This window comes from Geotrypetes seraphini, chromosome 4, assembly GCF_902459505.1.
Source record: "Geotrypetes seraphini chromosome 4, aGeoSer1.1, whole genome shotgun sequence".
Taxonomy (NCBI): domain Eukaryota; kingdom Metazoa; phylum Chordata; class Amphibia; order Gymnophiona; family Dermophiidae; genus Geotrypetes; species Geotrypetes seraphini.
Window position 1 is genome coordinate 119,036,518 of NC_047087.1, and position 18,483 is coordinate 119,055,000.

General features: G+C 41.9%; 1 protein-coding gene across 4 annotated transcripts; it reads right to left on the bottom strand.

The window, feature by feature from the left end:
• Positions 1–1,294: 1,294 nt before the first annotated feature.
• ZDHHC23 (zinc finger DHHC-type palmitoyltransferase 23) lies at positions 1,295–9,524 on the bottom strand. 4 transcript variants are annotated; one of them, XM_033942610.1, is made up of 5 exons: positions 9,433–9,524; positions 7,524–7,714; positions 4,366–5,064; positions 3,726–3,893; positions 1,295–2,056 (listed from the first exon to the last, which is right to left on the bottom strand). In XM_033942610.1, the coding sequence occupies exons 2-5, from the start codon at positions 7,712–7,714 to the stop codon at positions 1,792–1,794; spliced, it is 1,323 nt and encodes a 440-aa protein (XP_033798501.1). In that variant the 5' UTR covers positions 9,433–9,524; the 3' UTR covers positions 1,295–1,791. The 4 variants fall into 4 exon arrangements, with proteins under 4 accessions (XP_033798501.1, XP_033798500.1, XP_033798504.1 ...); XM_033942609.1 differs by lacking the exon at positions 9,433–9,524 and adding an exon at positions 9,188–9,421; XM_033942613.1 differs by lacking the exon at positions 9,433–9,524 and adding an exon at positions 9,071–9,092.
• Positions 9,525–18,483: the final 8,959 nt, after the last annotated feature.

Consider the following 18,483-nt stretch of genomic DNA (forward strand, 5'->3'; position numbering starts at 1 on the left):
GGCTCCGACCGCTGCTACACTGCACAGTTAATGTCTGGGCAGTCCATGACCAGATTCAGGGAGACATCAGCACTTATGTGGGCACAGGTCACAGTCAATACCCATATGTCAACACTGCTAAACAGGCAGATATTACTGCCCACAGCTAGGTGGGTGCTGGCGTAACGTCTTGATCAGTGGCTGACCCCACATATTCAATGCTAGTGCCAAGAATTGCCCAGCCTTGAATATCTGAGAATGTTGCCCTCAGCTGTCAGAGGTATAAACTGTTGACCATCATGGGCAGAATATCGGGGGCAGGTAAATAGCTACAGGCATTGGGGCTATGTTTTTAGAAGTCTACTTTGTAAGCGCTCTAAATGGTAAGAGTACAAATAGTAATACCTAGTATCTAAAGGCACAACTAGCTCATAGCAATAATATAATATTTATAAATTGCTATTCAGCAGTGGTATTAAATAAGGCAAGGAAGTGTGTATAAATATATCTAAATTGGAAAATACCAACTTTTGCTGTTTCTGTAATAAAAATGGAAGCCCTCTAAGTTAAAACTTAACAGTGTACAAAAACCTGAGCTAAACAAGCCCTGTGCAATAGATTTGTGTATCAGTATTTCATCCTTCCCTGCAAATGTGCTCAACTGTAAGATACAATGAACACTGGCAAGCACCAGATTATACAAATACATCATACAAAAATATACTTTTTTTTTAGGCTCTGTAACTTGCACAAAATAAAAAATAAAATCCCTCATTATACCGGAGTCCTGGTAACCATTTGTTTAAAAGCCTGTTTGGCATCTTGCATTAGGACTCGGATGCAAAAGGATCAGGATTTTAAAAATGTCTTCCATTCTGCTAAAATAAAATAAAAAAATCTGTGCAGTATGTTTTACCAGTAGAGATGCCTGTGGGGGCTTATATTAGCCATTTACATTGGATTAACTATAACTGAGGCCTTAAAGAAGTAGCTAGAAAGCATCACCTACAGTGAACCTATATGTCTTAAGAACAGCTCCCCCCACTCTCCAAGCATTAGACCACTTACACTTCCCCCTCCGTATTCGCAAATTCCGTATCTATGGATTTGCTTATTCGCGGTTTTAAAACAAAAAAATGTATTTTCATTTTTCAGGCTATTTTAAGCCCTGTAAGCCCCCCTTTAAGCCTTACCTGGTGGTCTAGCGGGTTTTCAGGGCAGGAGCGATCTTCCCTGTGCAGATCGCTCACAGGAAATGGCTCGAGAGACTACAGGAGCTTAAGGCAGCCATTTCCTGTGAGCGATCTACGTGGGAAGATCGCTCCTGCCTGAAAACCCACTAGACCACCAGGTAAGGCTTAAGGAGAGACTTTCAAGGCTTAAAATAGCCGGGGGAAGCAGGGGTTAAGGGCAGAATCGGCCCAAATACTATTCACAGTTTTTTAAATATTCACGGGCCAGCTCTGCCCCTAACCCCCCCGCGAATACGGAGGGGGAAGTGTATGTCTTTCTTCATTTTGTTTCCATGATTTAGGGGGAAAATGCCTAATACTTTTCTCTTTATGTAATATTTCCTTTCGTGTTAAAAACAGATCAACCTTCTTTCCACATCAGCAGATTCATTTTTCATTTTACCTCTCTCATCGAAAAGGGCCAGCTATCACATTGCATGTCAGCTAAGATTTATCAGGCTGTCTCCCCAGCATGAACTGCTTGATAAGAGACCAGCTCTAGGGACATACAAGACCCCCCCCACCCCCACCTGATTATCCTGCTGCAGAGGTCCGGTTTCAAAGGCCACAGAATACAACTTCAGACAAGGTCCACGGTGTTTTGCTGCTGGGAACAGCCCAAGGTCAGGAAGTGATTCCAGTTCTGAAAGAATCCCAAGTTATACTGTTCCGGATCTACCACCAAGCTACAGAAGAATCGGCGTCCGATTTTCTCCTTCAAGGCAAGCCGGGCCTCCCTCTCGGTCACATTGAAGCTAATGTTTAGAAGCTGGATCAGGAGAACGTGACTCATACCAGCAGTAATGATTGTGGAGTACCACACACAGGTAAAGACCAAGGCAGAGCTGAGAGAGGAAGAAAATAACGTAAGTGGAACAAAAAATTACCAGCAGGGAAAACTAAAAACAAAGGAATTTCAACCAGTACAACTGCCTAAGATGTGCAGTATCATTTCAGCCTATCTGCTTCCTAACAAACTGGTGTTGAATGTTATGGGATTCTTGTGCCTCTCTCCAGTGCTTACATAAATACCTTGTTCAAAAAGGAATACTGCTTATCAGCCATTATGGCCCTACATGGTAGGACTGATGGTGTTAAGCAGTGGTCTTCGCTAATTTTTAAGCAAGGGCCATTTTGGGTGGAAAAAGGAGAGCTGACAAATATGCAGCCATGACATAATGACAAATATGTGCCATGACATAAATAACACTTCTCAACATTCATGCCTACCAGAACACCTAGCCTTGATCATACATGCAAAACACAGATAAACCCTATGCAAATACAGGACCACAAACTAAAGTCTTAATATACACAAACAAAACCATAAGATGCCAGACTCTGCATGCAGTACACCAGAGAAATAGAAACAAATGCATTTCTTCCTGAACAGTGCAAAATATAGACATATAAATAACTAACATATTTCAAAAATAAAATCTTTTTCCTACCTTTGTTGTCTGGTGATTTTATTTTTCTAATCATCTTTTCCCAGTCTCTGATTGTTCTTCGTTCTGTCTGTGCTCTTAACTGTTTTCAGGGCCTTATCCATTTGCCGTTTTTCTATCCTCCTCCACTTTCTACCTTACATCCATCTTTGGCATTAACTTTTAATATTCAACTTTCTTCCATTTTTCTGCTTCCTTCTCAAATCTACTTTTCCATGCCTTCCCTTTCCATTTATCCATGTGCACCATCTCCTCCCTCTCTCTGCCCTTCTCCTTCCCTCCATCCATGTATACCATCTCCTCCCTCTTTCTTCTCCCCTATTTCCATCTTTTCTTAAGCAACATTTTTCTTCCCTACCCCACCCCTCCCACCCCTGTGCACAATATTCTCCCTCTCATTTCCTCTGGTGGTCTGACTATCTTTCTTCTCTTACCTCTCTCCCCTTACCTTAGTCTAGAATCTCTCTCTCTCTCTCCTCCTTCCCTGGTCTAGCATCTCTCTCTTTTTTCCTCCCCCCCCCCCTCCAGTAGTCCAACATTTCTCTCCTTCCCTTTCTCCCTTCTTGTAGTCTAATATTTCCCCTTCTCTCTTTCTCTTCCCTCCTCCCCTTACCATGGTCTGGCATCTCTATTCTCCCCATTCCCTTCCCTCCCCCAGAGGTCTGGCATCTCTCTTTTTTCCCCCTTCCCACACCCCTGCGTTTACCCATGACACCACCCCCCTGCATTTCCCCTTCCACAGAATCTGGTGGTTCCTCATCCTTCTCCTTACCGGTAGCTGCTCTATGTATACAGGAAGCAGTAGCAGAGGGAAAGCTTCCAGGCCACCGAAGGCAGCTTATTTACCTCACTCATGCTGCTGGTGGCCCGAAGAGTGAAAGAGCAGCCGCTAGGAAGGAGAAGCACTGGATCCCATAGGGGGGGATATAACCTGTGGGCCTGACATTGAAGACCACTGGTATAAAGCAAAGCAGGGTAAACAAGTTAGAGTTTTCTAAGGGAAGTGACTCAGATCATCCCACTGAGGAAAAGCAAAAGCAAAACTACTGCCACATTTCATTCTCACCTATGGTCTGCATAGACTCCAGGGCAGTAGAAAAGAGATACGAATGCATTATGGTCACTGCAGATCGTTCCCAGGGTTAAAGTGATGCCATAAACAGATGTCATCAGGAAGAACAGAATCAGAAGGATAAATGCATGGTGATTTGACTCTCCTATGCAGCTGTCTATCCTGAAGATAAAAAGTAAAAATATTTATAACTCTGCATCTTATTTATCAGATAATTAAGATCACACCAAGAATATCTGTCCCCTGGAGAATACATCAACATCCGAAAAAGGCAGCAACAAAGTTTTCAGTGCTAAATTGGTGAGAGAAATCTTATCTTTATTGATACTTGACATACCGCTAGCAGGCCTATAAGACGTCTAAGCAGAAATGATGCCTTGGTGCTAAGTTAAGGCAATTAAAACTGGCACACAGCACTGCTTCCATCACCACCCCTTCACTGGCTGTCTTCATTTTTTCAAAACTATGGGGTCCTTTAGTGCACACTAAATGCCAAGATTCCCAATATAATGGAAGTCTTAGCATTTAGCAAGCGCTAATCTTTAGCGTGCACTAAATTAGTTAGCGCACCTTAATTAAAAGGACCCCCCCTATGTGTGTTGCACATCTCTACTTACCAGACACACCTACTTACCAGACACAATGATGATCTAATCTCCTTACGCATGCGTTACAAGTCCGGCAGTGACCAGCGCGGTATGGTCGTACCAAATTGCACAGCGTACACCAATCCCTCTTTGCACAGGCAGAACTTTCATCCAACATACTACTGGGTTCAACTTCTATATGAACACTGCTATCATTAGCAGACTGAGACTTGTGAAAGCCATTTGAGTTCTTTGTCCATTTTCTACTGGATGGTTCTCTGTAGTTTTTGGAAGATGACAGGACGCACTCTCTTGTACTGTGGAGGTAGCCAGGATCTTTTTTGGCTTGAGCTAGAGTTGCAAGTGTCAGGAGAAGTCCACAGGTGACGATGATCACTTGATCATTTTCTATATGACCTATTGAAACTACTTTTTGAAGGAAGATATAATACATGTAGCCCAGGGAGAATAGCCCTAGGCTTAAGAAGAACAGAGTCCTCCCTTTCTTCCTGTGGGTGAAATAGTAATACCAGAGAACCAATACAGGAAGTGATGATAAGATGATGATTGTCAATAGCAAGTGCAAAGCTGCGACATGAAGACAGACAGGCAGCAGGACCAATGGTAGGACAAAGCTGACATCAACCTTTTTGGCCCCCCTAAGCCAGGGAATTCGGAAACGGTCTGAGAAGGTCTCTGTGATATTTTGCAAAGTATCTGGCTGCAAAGATTTACAAGTTATCCACCTGTTTTAGAAAAGCACAAATAGAGATGAAAACAAAAAAGGTCAGCCAAAAATACCAGAACAAAACAAAGCCTGAAGGGAAACAAAGCGCAAAATTCAATTCTCTTTATAGATCAACCAACTGACAAAACAAATCTAACAGAGCCCAGATTTTTCTAAACACTTTAAAACTCCATCCTCTTAACTGCAGCAATGTCTTCCTGCTTCCTAGTGAGACACGCAATATTCCATCACACATTCATAAAGACTGCATTGTCTTTCCATTCAGACAATATATCTGCGGCCATATGTAAATCCATTACCTTAGACTGCTCCTTAATAAATGAAATAAAGTAACTAATTGCAACACAACAACCTTATAACCGAGCCCAGCACAAATTCCTAACACATTTATACTTCTATCCCATACTAGTACAGGTTCACAATCCTTTACTCAAAATGCTCGGGACCAGAGACATTTCAGAATTTAGAATTTTTCAGTTTTGGGAATGTTGCGTCACCACTGGCCATAGCGATTCACAATTGTCGCCTGCTGAAACCCTACAGGCTTCTCTCTGCCGCCTCCTGCCTCTGCCGCTATCACTTCCTCTTTCCGTCCTGGCTGGATGTGACAGAGAAAAAGCATGAAGGCTGCAGCAGGCAATAAATATGAATCACTGCAGCCACCAACACCACCTCATAGGGGGAGGGAGGACTCCAGATAGGTGCCCGAGCTGCTGTAGATTACTAGATGTCTGTTTCCCTGGACAAAAGTTGCAAAATTAAAAGAGCGCCTGGATTCCCGATAAAGTCCTAAAAAAGAGGATAAAGTTCCCACAACAGACCCACAAGACCAGCATTTCTTTGAACTTTAGAAGGGCTCCATACGGCTCTATGAACTAAATAATACAGAAACTGAATGACCACTGCTGATAGCAATGGCCTGAACATTTTAATCCAAAACATTTCCCAGTGTGGCTCAGGAAGACGCTCCCCCAAATCAAACTCCCAGACTCACTCAAGCACAACACAGGTATTACCTCCCCCAAATACCCAAGCACAGGTATAACCCCCCCCCCAAAAAAAAACAAAAAACAAAAACAAAACAAAAAAAAAAACCCCAACAAAAAAAACAAACAACCACACACTGAGACTTCATCTTTTTTATATCGTAGATGCCTTTTTGGGAGAGTCTGCCAGAGCCACACCAAGTAGTAAATAAACTTCCTGTTTGTGCTGCAAGGAATGCTTTAAATGTATCTATTAATAAGGATGCCAACTTTGCAATTTATATTCATTCCCTCTTTAAAAAAAACCAACAAAAAAAAAACCTCAACCCAAAGGGAGAGGTTTATGAGATACAAAAGGAAAAATATTTTTTTTTACAGCAGGACAGCTCTCTGGCAGGTAAATTGAGTGAGAAAAAAAAAAACCATGCTAACATGAGAGAGGAATGTATCCATTTGTTAATTGTTACATCACTGAGCTAAGGGGGGAGGTTAAGAAGCACAATGAGCAAGATATATAAGTCAGTAACGTAGCCAGACAGACAATTTTGGGCAGGCCTAAGTCCAAAGTGAGTGGGCACACCTGGAAGCCTCTCTGGTGACCTGGGTTAGCCACCATGAGGACTGGCTATTGGGCTAGATCGACCATTGGTCTGATCCAGTAAGGCTATTCTAATGTTCTTAAGCTCGCAAGTATGGCAAACTGCCCTGGAGGAATGCAACTGCTTGCAGGACAATATAGCATGGCAACCAAGTGCATCATCGATAGGGTTACCAGACATCCAGATTTACTCGGACACATGCTCTTTTTAGAGGATTTACAAGAATCTCGAAGAGAACGGGAGCCTGAAGGCCTTCAGCATGTGCAGATGCTCAAGGCCCAGCAAAAAGAAGAAGGCAGATCTTCGGGCACCAGCACTGGCATGTCCTGTGCGTTGGTGCCGGTGCCAAATGGGGGTAAGGAATGTGGTCGAGTGGGTGGGTGGGTGCCTGGGGGATGCCGGATCGGGGGGGGGATGCCGGGAGGGGGGTGCTCGTAAATCGAGGCACGCTCGGTTTCCGAGGCGCCGATTTTACGAATGTTTTACTCGTATTGCAAAACACTCACAAACCGGTGCACTCGCAAACCGAGGTACCACTGTAATTGAAAAATAAACACGAGCAGAAAAGACCGGCTTTTAGAGAAACAATTAAGGAATTGGAGGACAGCCCAGTAGGATGGGAGGTGGAGCAAAAGAATGCTAATGAACCTACAATAATTCTTTCAAGAAAGAATTGACTACCCACGTTCAGAAATGGAGTGTCTGTCACACTAGAAGAATGTATTAAAAAGATCACAGATTTATTAGTGAGGCCACCACTACACCTACTTTATGGTGGGATGCAAAGAACGGACTGACAAGGCAGCTCAACTGCAGCTCTTCTGTATAATAAAAAAAGAGAGTTTGATTTCTGGAAGATGAAGATTTTTTACCTGTCACAGGCCTCATCCAGGTCCTCACAGTTGCAGAAACAGGCTGCCAAGTGGTTCTTCTTTCCATCTCGATCTATGTATTCGCAGCAACACAAGGGCTCCTCAGCTTCTGATCGCCTTCGATTCTTTTTTTTCATCCTTTCAGGTTTCACTTCATCAGCGTAGTATTGATTTGCATTAGAAATGATCATCTGAAGGAGGGGATAATAAAGATAGAATTAAGGGGAAAGTTTGGGTTCTCCAAGGGTTTAAAAAAAAAAAATACAACACAACAGTCACACAATCTCTTTCCTGCTCTATATGATCATTTCAAGACCTGCACTTTTATATAATAAAATACATGTAATTACATATTATAAATCCAGGCAAACTCCCAGCTGTCTTCACAGTAATGTCTTATTTCCTTCTTTATATATACTACTACTACTACTAATTATTTCTATAGCAGTTCAAGCCTTTCCATTGGTAGATCATTATTGGGTCCTTATACTAAGACACACTAAATCGGCTAGCGCATCTTAGTAAAAGAGGGGGTATATTTAGGTAAAAGATATTTCTCCATTTCCAAAGAGCTTACACTTACAATTTATACCTGAAGCAATGGAGAGTGAAGTGATTTGTCCAAGGTCACAGTTAAGAGGGTTGTTGAACACTGGCTTTCCTGGTTCTCAGCCTCTGACTCTAACCCACCCCAGTATGATGCGACATTAATATATAAAATGACTGTCATTTTTCTCTCAGAATGAAAAAAACCTAAAACACTTTGCCTAAGAAATGGTTTGGTAAAGAAAAGTAGGACAATCTGTATTTAAAGCTATTTGCCCAAATCTGCCAGTCCCACGTTCAGTGGTAAAAACTCCTATTACCCACATTAGTATTCTTGCAAAAGCAGAGAAAACGTAAGAAAGAAATGGAGAAACGTATTAAATATGATGTCCTATACTAAAGAACGACATTACACATTTTAATACAACAATAACTGAATTTGATGTTCATGGCTTTGTTCGGTTTAACAAAAATTGGTCCCAAAGTTAATTTTACTCTATGAGTGAATGACCACTGGTGGTTCCAGCCTGCTATCCCTGGAACACAGCACAGGCATTGGGAACCAATTCTGTTCCCACTGGACTCCATTCCGAGGAGTTTTTATTTTTATATTTCCCATAGGGCAACAACTGAGCTCAAAATCACCGCCTTCATCATAAATTAATTTCGCTGGAAACCAAAGACAGTATAATAATAATAATTTTTTTCTTATATCCCACCATACCGAAAAAAAATTCTAGGCAGTTCACAACAAGGTGAGCTAATACATGGGATAGAGATAAAATACAAATTAGAATAATGGACTTAAAAACAGATAAAGACAGAAAGAACTTACAATATAATGCAGAAAATACTGGCATGGCAGGGAAAGAAGTAATACATAGAACAGATAAAATACATCAAGTTGAATATAAGGAACTTGATTGAAAAAATGAAACAGATTGCATTAAGTTACCAGCCTATCAAAGAGTAGAAAAGTGCCAATTATAAAGTAAGCATACCAAATCTTCAGTCCCCAACTACAGAGTACTCCTCCACAAAAGAGCTAGAACCCACAACAACTCCACCTTCACATGAAAACTGTTTCCCGTTCATACACTAGCTCGATTATAACTGACCCCATTCCTGCCTTGGCGCGTTCACTGTAGATCTTCTACCTTTTCATCAAGATCAGTAACAAACCTAAAAAAGAAAGCAAAAACAAACGAAAAAAGCCGAAACCGACGCGACAGGAGCAGAGCCTCAGAGAAGGGGAGGAGCGATGTTGGGCTTCCAACATTGGGAAACCCATCACTTAACTACAGCCTCCAGCTCTTTTCCAAAACGTACACCGACACGGAATGAAGCATACAGAGCAGACTACCTGGTTCCACCCTCAAGGCCGCGCCCTCTTCAGGGATCTACTCTTCTAACCCCGCCTTTCTTTAAGTCGTTCAACTATCCCCTGCTCAGCTCCGCCTTCTTCACGTGATTTAGAAGAGGTTGCGCTTGCCGCGTTTGGGAATTCCTGCCTCCAACTCCTCCCACACTCGCTGACATTTCAGTTGGGGGCGGAGCGTCCACTAAGTTGAAATGTTCCGCTGTGGCCTGAGCTGAGGGAGGGGCACGTTGGTTGGCTAAGAAAAGAGATTTCCTGGCACAAGATAGGACGGAGCATGCGTACAGGTTGGGCCCCTCCCCTTGCCTACCTGAAGCTAAATGGTATAATTTGCGGTTGGAGTTTAATAATAATAATAACTTTATTTTTGTATACCGCAGTACCAGAATAGTTCAGAGCGGTTTAAGGTCTTAGGAAATCTGATAGCGGCTCTGTTTGCGTAGTAGGATTGGACGGAAGAGCAGGAACTTAAAATTCAAACAAGTGGGAAAACATGCAGAGCAGGACTCGGAATTCCTTCCAAATTTTCTGCGTATACTGTATGTGTGTCTCTTTTCTCCGTATTTTGTAAGTGTAGCCTATATCTGTGTTGGCTTTCTGTGATCTGCAGATGGGAAGCAGCTGAAAAGGTGCAATTCTCATGGTGAATTAGGGTTTGTTGTATGCTGTAGCTATTGGAACTGCTTTCCCCATAGTTAATGTGTTGGGGACATGTTGGATGGATTAATTTCTCTATGATCCGCCAAGAAGCCACAGCCACTAGAGAAAGCGAAAAAGTGATGCATATCCCCCTGTACCGTGTAAAATATAAAGAAAGCACATCTAAATTTTAAAAAGTGCATATTCCAATCTCTACATTAAAAAAATAATAAATACAAACAAATCAAAAAGTAGAAAATAATGATGGTTATTATATTGGACTAAATACATATTTCAATTAGCTTTCAGAAGCCAAGACTACCTTCCTTGGATTAGGACAGTATACTGAAGTAAAGAGAATCTTGTGCTGACATGAGGAAGGAGGGTTTGCTCTCCAACAGTTACTCCAATAAAAATATATCATTTTATTTCCATTCTCTGTAAATATTAAATAACACAGTTACTATACTAAACAAATCTGCCCTGTGAACTTCTAAAAGCTAAGTTACTCAGCATTTCATATTCTGCTCTTTTCACTGTTTTTCAGCATTATATCAGCTTAATTTCTCTTCTTCTCCCTGTTTCTTATTTTAAAAAAAGCACAAAAAAAAACCCTTTCTCTTTCTTTTGTTAAATCTTATATCCTCTTCCTCTTCATAGGACTAAGGGTAAGACTTATAGTCCCACCCACCTCAGGGACTACTGTTCATATGTAGAGACCCAAATAATCAGAACTACTCAAATCAAGTCACTTCCCACCCAATCAAGATGACCTTTATTCTATGCAATCACTGTGGTGCTTTAATTCCAAGACACACTATTTGGAGGCTTAAGGCTTGCCCCATCTGTCTTCAACTTGCTAGTATTAAGGAGGAGCTCTACAAACTTAAACAGGAATTGAATACAATTAAAGCAGCTTCCATCCCTGCACAAAATCATACCAACTTACCACCTCTACCTCAAAGAATAAAACAGCCCAGGAATAAATGGGTCACAGTAGGCTCAGGAAGACTGCGACATGTAACACAGAAACATCCACCTTCACTAATATTACCGCTACAGAATTCCTTCGCTCCACTAGTGCACTGCGATACTCAAGAAAACAGAAGGGAGATGGGTCTGGAACCAATGAAGGTAACTCAAGAGAACAAGCGCACCCTAAGCACAAATAAAAAAGCCAAAAACAGAAAACTATTACTGTTGGGGGATTCCATCATCAGAGGCATTAACCTTGGAACACAAGGCGAGGAGACCAAAATAGTGAAATGTCTTCCAGGATCCTCAGCTACCAGGAGTTCCAGGCAAATACAGACTATAATTAAGGAAGACACTAAGGATTTTAACACTGATATTGTTATCCATCTGGGAACAAACTCCACGCTTGCAGCACAGAAAGCTTTTCGGGAGCTTGGTGAGGGTTTGAAACCTTTTGTAAAGACTAGCTTTTTCTGAAATACTGCCTGCATATGGAAAGGGAGAGCAAAGAGTGAAAACCACAGAGGACTTTAATAGATGGCTCAGAGCCTGGTGTCATCAAGAAGGCTTCAGGTACATAGGAGGATGGGGAAATACATGGAAGGACAAGAAGCTATATTGCACTGATGGGCTACATATTACTACAGCAGGAAAAAGAAACCTTGCAGAGAAATTTAGACAATATGTTTCTAGGCTTTTAAACTAGAAAGTGGGGGTGGTGTACGTATGAAGGACAATTATAGAGACCATCCCCGGCAAAAGATGTGATAGTAGTAAAGATTGCAACATAAACAATATCAGAAACTCATTTCTTAGTATTGCAACGGAAAGTGAAACGAAACAAAAATTCATACGAAAAAGGAGATTACCGCTGAAAAATAGCTGGAAAGCGATGACCACAAATGCTCGCAGTCTAAGCAACAAAGTTCATGATCTGCAAGCCCTGATGTTAGAGGCAGATCTAGATATTATTGCTATTGCAGAGACATGGTTCAGTGAATCCCATGGATGGGATGCAAACATACCGGGATATAATATTTTTAGGAAAAACAGAGAGGGTCAAAAAGGTGGAGAAGTAGCTCTCTATGTAAAGATCAATATCCAAGCGACCGAAATGCAAGGGACCTGGGGAGAGGAAGAAGCGATATGGATCGCTCTGAAAAGAAAAGATGGAACTTCTATCTACGTGGGTGTAGTCTACAGACCGCCGACTCAATTGCAGCAAATTGATAAGGATCTGATTGTGGATATCCAAAAGTTTGGAAGGAAAGAGGAGGTTCTGTTGTTGGGAGATTTCAACCTGCCAGATGCAGACTGGAATGTTCAGTCAGCGGAATCGGAAAGAAGTAGGGAGATTGTGGATGCCTTTCAAGAGGCTCTGCTCAGACAAATAGTGACGGAACCCACAAGGGAAAAAGCAATATTGGATCTGATCCTCACAAATGGAGAGAGTTTCTCTAATGTTCGAGTGGGTGCTCAACTGGGAAGTAGCGATTATCAAACGGTTTGGTTTGATATAACGGCTAAAGTGGAGAGCGGCCACACGTTACTTAAAGTCCTAGATTTCAAACGTACGGACTTTAATGCAATGGGAAAGTACCTGAAGAAAGAGCTGTTAGGATGGGAGGACACAAGAGAAGTGGAAAGACAGTGGTCTAAGCTGAAAGGAGCGATATAAATGGCTACGGACCTTTATGTGAAGAAAATCAATAAAAACAAGAGAAAAAGGAAGCCGATATGGTTTTCCAAATTAGTGGCGGAGAAAATAAAGGTGAAAGAGTTGGCGTTCGTGAAATATAAAAAAACCCAAGAAGAGGAGAGCAGAAAGGACTACAGGGTGAAACTGAAAGAAGCCAAGAGAGAGATACGTTTGGCGAAGGCACAGGCGGAAGAACAAATGGCTAAAAATGTAAAAAAAGGGAGATAAAAATTTTTTCAAATATATTAGTGAAAGGAGGAAGATAAAAAATGGAATTGCTAGGCTAAAAGATGCTGGGAACAAATATGTGGAGAGTGATGAGGAGAAAGCAAATGTGCTAAACAAATACTTCTGTTCTGTGTTCACAGAAGAAAATCCTGGAGAAGGACCGAGATTGTCTGGCAAAGTTACACAAAAAAATGGAGTAGATTCTGTGCCGTTCACAGAGGAGGGTGTTTATGAGCAACTTGAAAAACTGAAGGTGGACAAAGTGATGGGACCAGACGGGATCCATCCCAGGATACTAAGGGAGCTCAGAGAGGTTCTGGCGAGTCCTATTAAAGACTTGTTCAACAAATCTCTGGAGACGGGAGTGATTCCTGGGGATTGGAGGAGAGCGGATGTGGTCCCTATTCATAAAAGTGGTCACAGGGATGAAGCGGGAAACTACAGGCCGGTGAGCTTCACTTCAGTTGTTGGAAAAATAATGGAAGTGTTGCTGAAAGAAAGGATAGTGTACTTCCTTGAATCTAATGGGTTACAGGATCCGAGGCAACATGGCTTTACAAAAGGTAAATCGTGCCAAACGAACCTGATTGAATTTTTTGATTGGGTGACCAGAGAGCTGGATCGAGGACATATGCTAGATGTAATTTACTTGGATTTCAGCAAAGCCTTTGATACAGTTCCTCATAGGAGGCTGTTGAACAAACTTGAAGGGCTGAAGTTAGGACCCAAAGTGGTGAACTGGGTCAGAAACTGGCTGTCGGACAGACGCCAGAGGGTGGTGGTTAATGGAAGTCGCTCGAAGGAAGGAAAGGTGACTAGTGGAGTCCCTCAGGGTTCGGTGCTGGGGCCAATCCTGTTCAATATGTTTGTGAGTGATATTGCTGAAGGGTTAGAAGGAAAAGTGTGCCTTTTTGCAGATGATACCAAGATTTGTAACAGAGTAAACACCGAAGAGGGAGTGGAAAATATGAAAAAGGATCTGCAAAAGTTAGAGGAATGGTCTAATGCCTGGCAACTAAAATTCAATGCAAAGAAATGCAGAGTAATGCATTTGGGGATTAATAATAGGAAGGAACCGTATATGCTGGGAGGAGAGAAGCTGATATGCACGGACGGAGAGAGGGACCTTGGGGTTATAGTGTCCGAAGATCTAAAGGCGAAAAACAGTGTGACAAGGCAGTGGCTGCTGCCAGAAGGATGCTGGGCTGTATAAAGAGAGGCGTAGTCAGTAGAAGGAAGAAGGTGTTGATGCCCCTGTACAGGTCATTGGTGAGGCCCCACTTGGAGTATTGTGTTCAGTTTTGGAGACCGTATCTGGCGAAAGACGTAAGAAGACTTGAGGCGGTCCAGAGGAGGGCGACGAAAATGATAGGAGGCTTGCACCAGAAGACGTATGAGGAGAGACTGGAAGCCCTGAATATGTATACCCTAGAGGAAAGGAGAGACAGGGGAGATATGATTCAGACGTTCAAATACTTGAAGGGTATTAACGTAGAATATAATCTTTTCCAGAGAAAGGAAAATGGTAAAACCAGAGGACATAATTTGAGGTTGAGGGGTGGTAGAATCAGGGGCAATGTTAGGAAATTCTACTTTACGGAGAGGGTAGTGGATGCCTGGAATGTGCTCCCGAGAGGTGTGGTGGAGAGTAAAACTGTGACTGAGTTCAAAGAAGCGTGGGATGAACACAGAAGATTTAGAATCAGAAAATAATATTAAATATTGAACTAGGCCAGTTACTGGGCAGACTTGCATGGTCTGTGTCTGTGTATGGCTGTTTGGTGGAGGATGGGCAGGGGAGGGCTTCAATGGCTGGGAGGGTGTAGATGGGCTGGAGTAAGTCTTAACAGAGATTTCGGCAGTTGGAACCCAAGCACAGTACCGGGTAAAGCTTTGGATTCTTGCCCAGAAATAGCTAAGAAGAAAAAAAAAAAAAAAAATTAAATTGAATCAGGTTGGGCAGACTGGATGGACCATTCGGGTCTTTATCTGCCGTCATCTACTATGTTACTATGTTTTTGATCACTTTGACACTAGCCGTTTTATTTGCATTGTGCAGTTCATTTTGTTAAGAAGAATTTTTATGCACACGTGTTTTTTAATATCCTGAGAAATACTTTTTATTAGGCTTGCTTTCTGAAGTAGGCTATGAAAACTGTAGAGTTGTTTATAGCTATTTTGCATGCTGTTTTAGATTTTGTAATTTAAAAATTTTATTTTATATAAATCTTTTCATTACTTTTTCTTCTTTAGGGCTCCTTTTACTAAACGGCAGTAGAGGTTTCTACCACGGGTCAGTCAGTTAAATGCTCCAAGGAATTCTATGAGTATCGGGGCATTTAACTCACCGGCTCACGGTAGAAACCTCTACCACTGTTTAGTAAAACCTAGTGCTAATTATTTTAGGGATGCATTCATGTGATTATATATCTATTTTTAACATTTATACCCCACCTTATACTAAGTGGCTTACAAAAGAAATATATATACAAATTATTCACTCACAAACATTAAAAAAAAAGAAACCAAAAAAGCTTGTTGTTGGGAAAACCTGCTGACAAAACATTCAGGAGGTCTCACTGCAGCACCTTGTGACTCAGGGCAATGGAAGGTTAAAGGGCAAATTCTATAAGAAGCGCCCCAAAGTTAGGCGCCGATATAGGCACTGTTCAGCGCAATTCAAGTAAAATTGGGTGCTGTTTAGTGAATCATGCTGAGCGGCACCTATTTTGGAGGCGCCCAATAAATAGGCTAGCTCTAGGCACAACTAAAAGGCGTCCATGCTGTTACCATATCCTCCAGCAACAAGTTCTAGATCTTGAATATTCTTTGAGTGAAAAAATATCTCCTCCTGTTTGTTTTAAAGGTATTTCCATAAAATTTAATCAAGTTACTATTATAATAAATATTTCATGTATAAAATGGAAAGTTAAAGTGATTCTGCTCCCCCCCCCCCCAATTTCTGAATGGCATACACTGATGCTTCACGTCCTAGAATGGGCTTTCACTGCTCGTCCTCAGGGCACTTTAACAAAGGTGCCCAGTTGTAGAACTGCTCTCCTAGAGCCAAAGCAGAAGATAGCAGTGTGAATGGTCACAGCATTTGCCCTTGCAGGAGGAGGAAGTGGCATGCAGACTGACTAAGGGGATTTATTAAAAATATTTATAACCCCCTTATCCAACAATTCTATGCAGGTGACAAAAGGACAGACATACAATTATGAAAAGTTAAATAAAATAATTAAAATCAAATCTCTGAAGAAACTTGCCCACCATTCCCAATAAAAAAACAAAAAGAAAAAAAAAGTCACTCTCCTTCCACCCTTTTGCTAGGCAAAGCAACACTCAAACAAGGCCATTTTCAGCCCCCTTCTGCACTTTAACAATGTAGGAACCTGCCTTACTTCCAGCGGTAACACATTTCAATACACCGGACCCTGAGAATCCTGTCACCACTGAGAACACTGCTGATATAAATTGTGATGAAGCAGGTACTTGCACTGGTGGGTGAGCCAATGTTCCGTGATGGGTTGGTAGATGATATGATAAGAGTGGCTGCTTCTTTGGTATCCTCTTCTGATCAAGATTTCAAATTGGATAAGCTCTCATTGTCAGTACCTAACCTGCCAACAATCATTATCGAGGCTGTATGGAAGTCCTGATTCAATTGAAAGTTTCTTTAACGATCTGTTCTACTCAATAGGGCTTCCGCAGTACAATTTGGTAAGATAGTGTCTCAATTTGCAAAAAGTAAATATGAGGGAGTTTAAAGATCATTTTCACTCTTTAGAAGAAGCCAACAACTAAAAAAGAGTCAATGCTGCATTAATTTGAGCTAAAAATGTTATGCACAGGAAGACTGAGCAGCTGGAAAACTTTCAAGACATTTAAAATTTACAGTTATTGAACTTTCCTAAATTAGGAGATGCTCTCTAGCAGGATATTTAAAAGATATCTCATAGAGATTTTGAACATCCACAATAAGACTATTCCTCCTGCCAATAAGGAGTACTGTCTTGCAGGAGGTGTGGGGGGAAAAGAGGTGTTTGTGTGGGAAGGTTTGTGTGTGAGTGAGTGTGTGTGTGAGATCAAAGCACAAGCCAGAATCTGAGGCTAGTGGGAGCCTGATGGATAGCCTTCAGCTGTTTGGTTTGTTGGAAAGAAGTAACTTTTTTTGGCTACCTTTGTATCTGTACCAAGAATTAATTTTATGTTTTGGTATTCTTGGTATAGTATTTTAATGAATTGAATATCAATATTTGATTATATTTACCCTGTTTTGTATAGTTGTGTATACCTTTGTAACTGAACAAGATCTGAACTGTGCTGTGAGTTTGGATTTTTCCTGACTTGTCCAGGTCTACTCAAGAGAGGAAGGCAAGACACATTTACATTTTCCTTGTAAATGTATTTGTGAAATTTCCTGACACTATTTACTTCTCAACAGTTAAGGTCCATCTTAGATTTTAAAAATTTGGAAAATGGCATTGAATTCCTCTGTGCCTCCAAGGCGTGAGAGGGGCCTTGCAAAAAACATATTGACCTTCAGAGTCAGCCACCCCTTTCCGAATTAGGATGGCAACCCCACATTTTCTCCCTGAGCCTGCTGCTGCGACACAGTTACTCACTCATCCCCCTCCTAAATTTGGAATGCTCTGCCATGGTAAGGTGTGTCTTCTGCAGTAGTACAATGTCTGCCCAGTCTTTGTAAATTACTGAGAATTTTCATACGCTTCACCGGTGAAGTAACCCCCTCCCCCCCCCCAATATTCCAGGTCATTACTCTAACCATGGAAAAAAAAGAAAAGAAAAAGGTCATAAAATGGTAAAAAATTTCCAGTGTAATCCCAGAGTACTGTTCCAGCAAGTGGTCTCCAGAATACAATCGTACCGAAACATAGGTGGCCAGGCCAACTGTCTGACTCCTCCCCAGCCGTTCCAGATCAAAAAGATGATACGTATCTCCCTGCTCTGAGACCAAAGGCCCCCAACCTAGCCTCCTCCCCCAAACCCCAGGATCCCCTTACTGATCCTCATATGAGAGTCCAGTACAATGCCTACCCATCCAAAATACCCAAATAGAAGCAAGATGAGGACCAACTAGCACCCATTCCAACACTAAGCAAAATCCTCCCCCCATGAGCCCTAGCAATCAGCCCTAAGAAAGGCCCCCACTTCCCCCAACACAGAACAGCCCAAGGACGACCTCCCACTACCCCCTCCCTTCCAACATCCCAGCAAAAAATACAAATACCCCCCCCAAAGTCAACCAATGTCAAAACTCTAGTACTTCAAGTCGAGCCAGAGAAGCAGGAACATGTCCAGCCAAACCTAAGGCCTACAAAGGAGGAGCTGCCAAACCTGCAAAAAAATGCACATCCCTCAAACATCCCCCTCCTTCCACTCAAGACTGTCTAACAAAATGCACCATAATAGCCGAACAGGCAAAAAAGATAGAAAACCGACGGCCAGCCCAACACTGGGAGAAAAGGTAA

Coding starts and splice junctions, on each gene's coding strand:
- ZDHHC23 (XM_033942610.1), bottom strand. CDS start 7,714: ATGATCATTTCTAATGCAAATCAATACTACGCTGATGAAGTGAAACCT. Junction 3,894..4,365: donor TTAGATCATCATTGTGTCTG/GTAAGTAGGTGT, acceptor TTTTATCTTCAG/GATAGACAGCTGCATAGGAG. Junction 2,057..3,725: donor GGAGTCTATGCAGACCATAG/GTGAGAATGAAA, acceptor TTCCTCTCTCAG/CTCTGCCTTGGTCTTTACCT.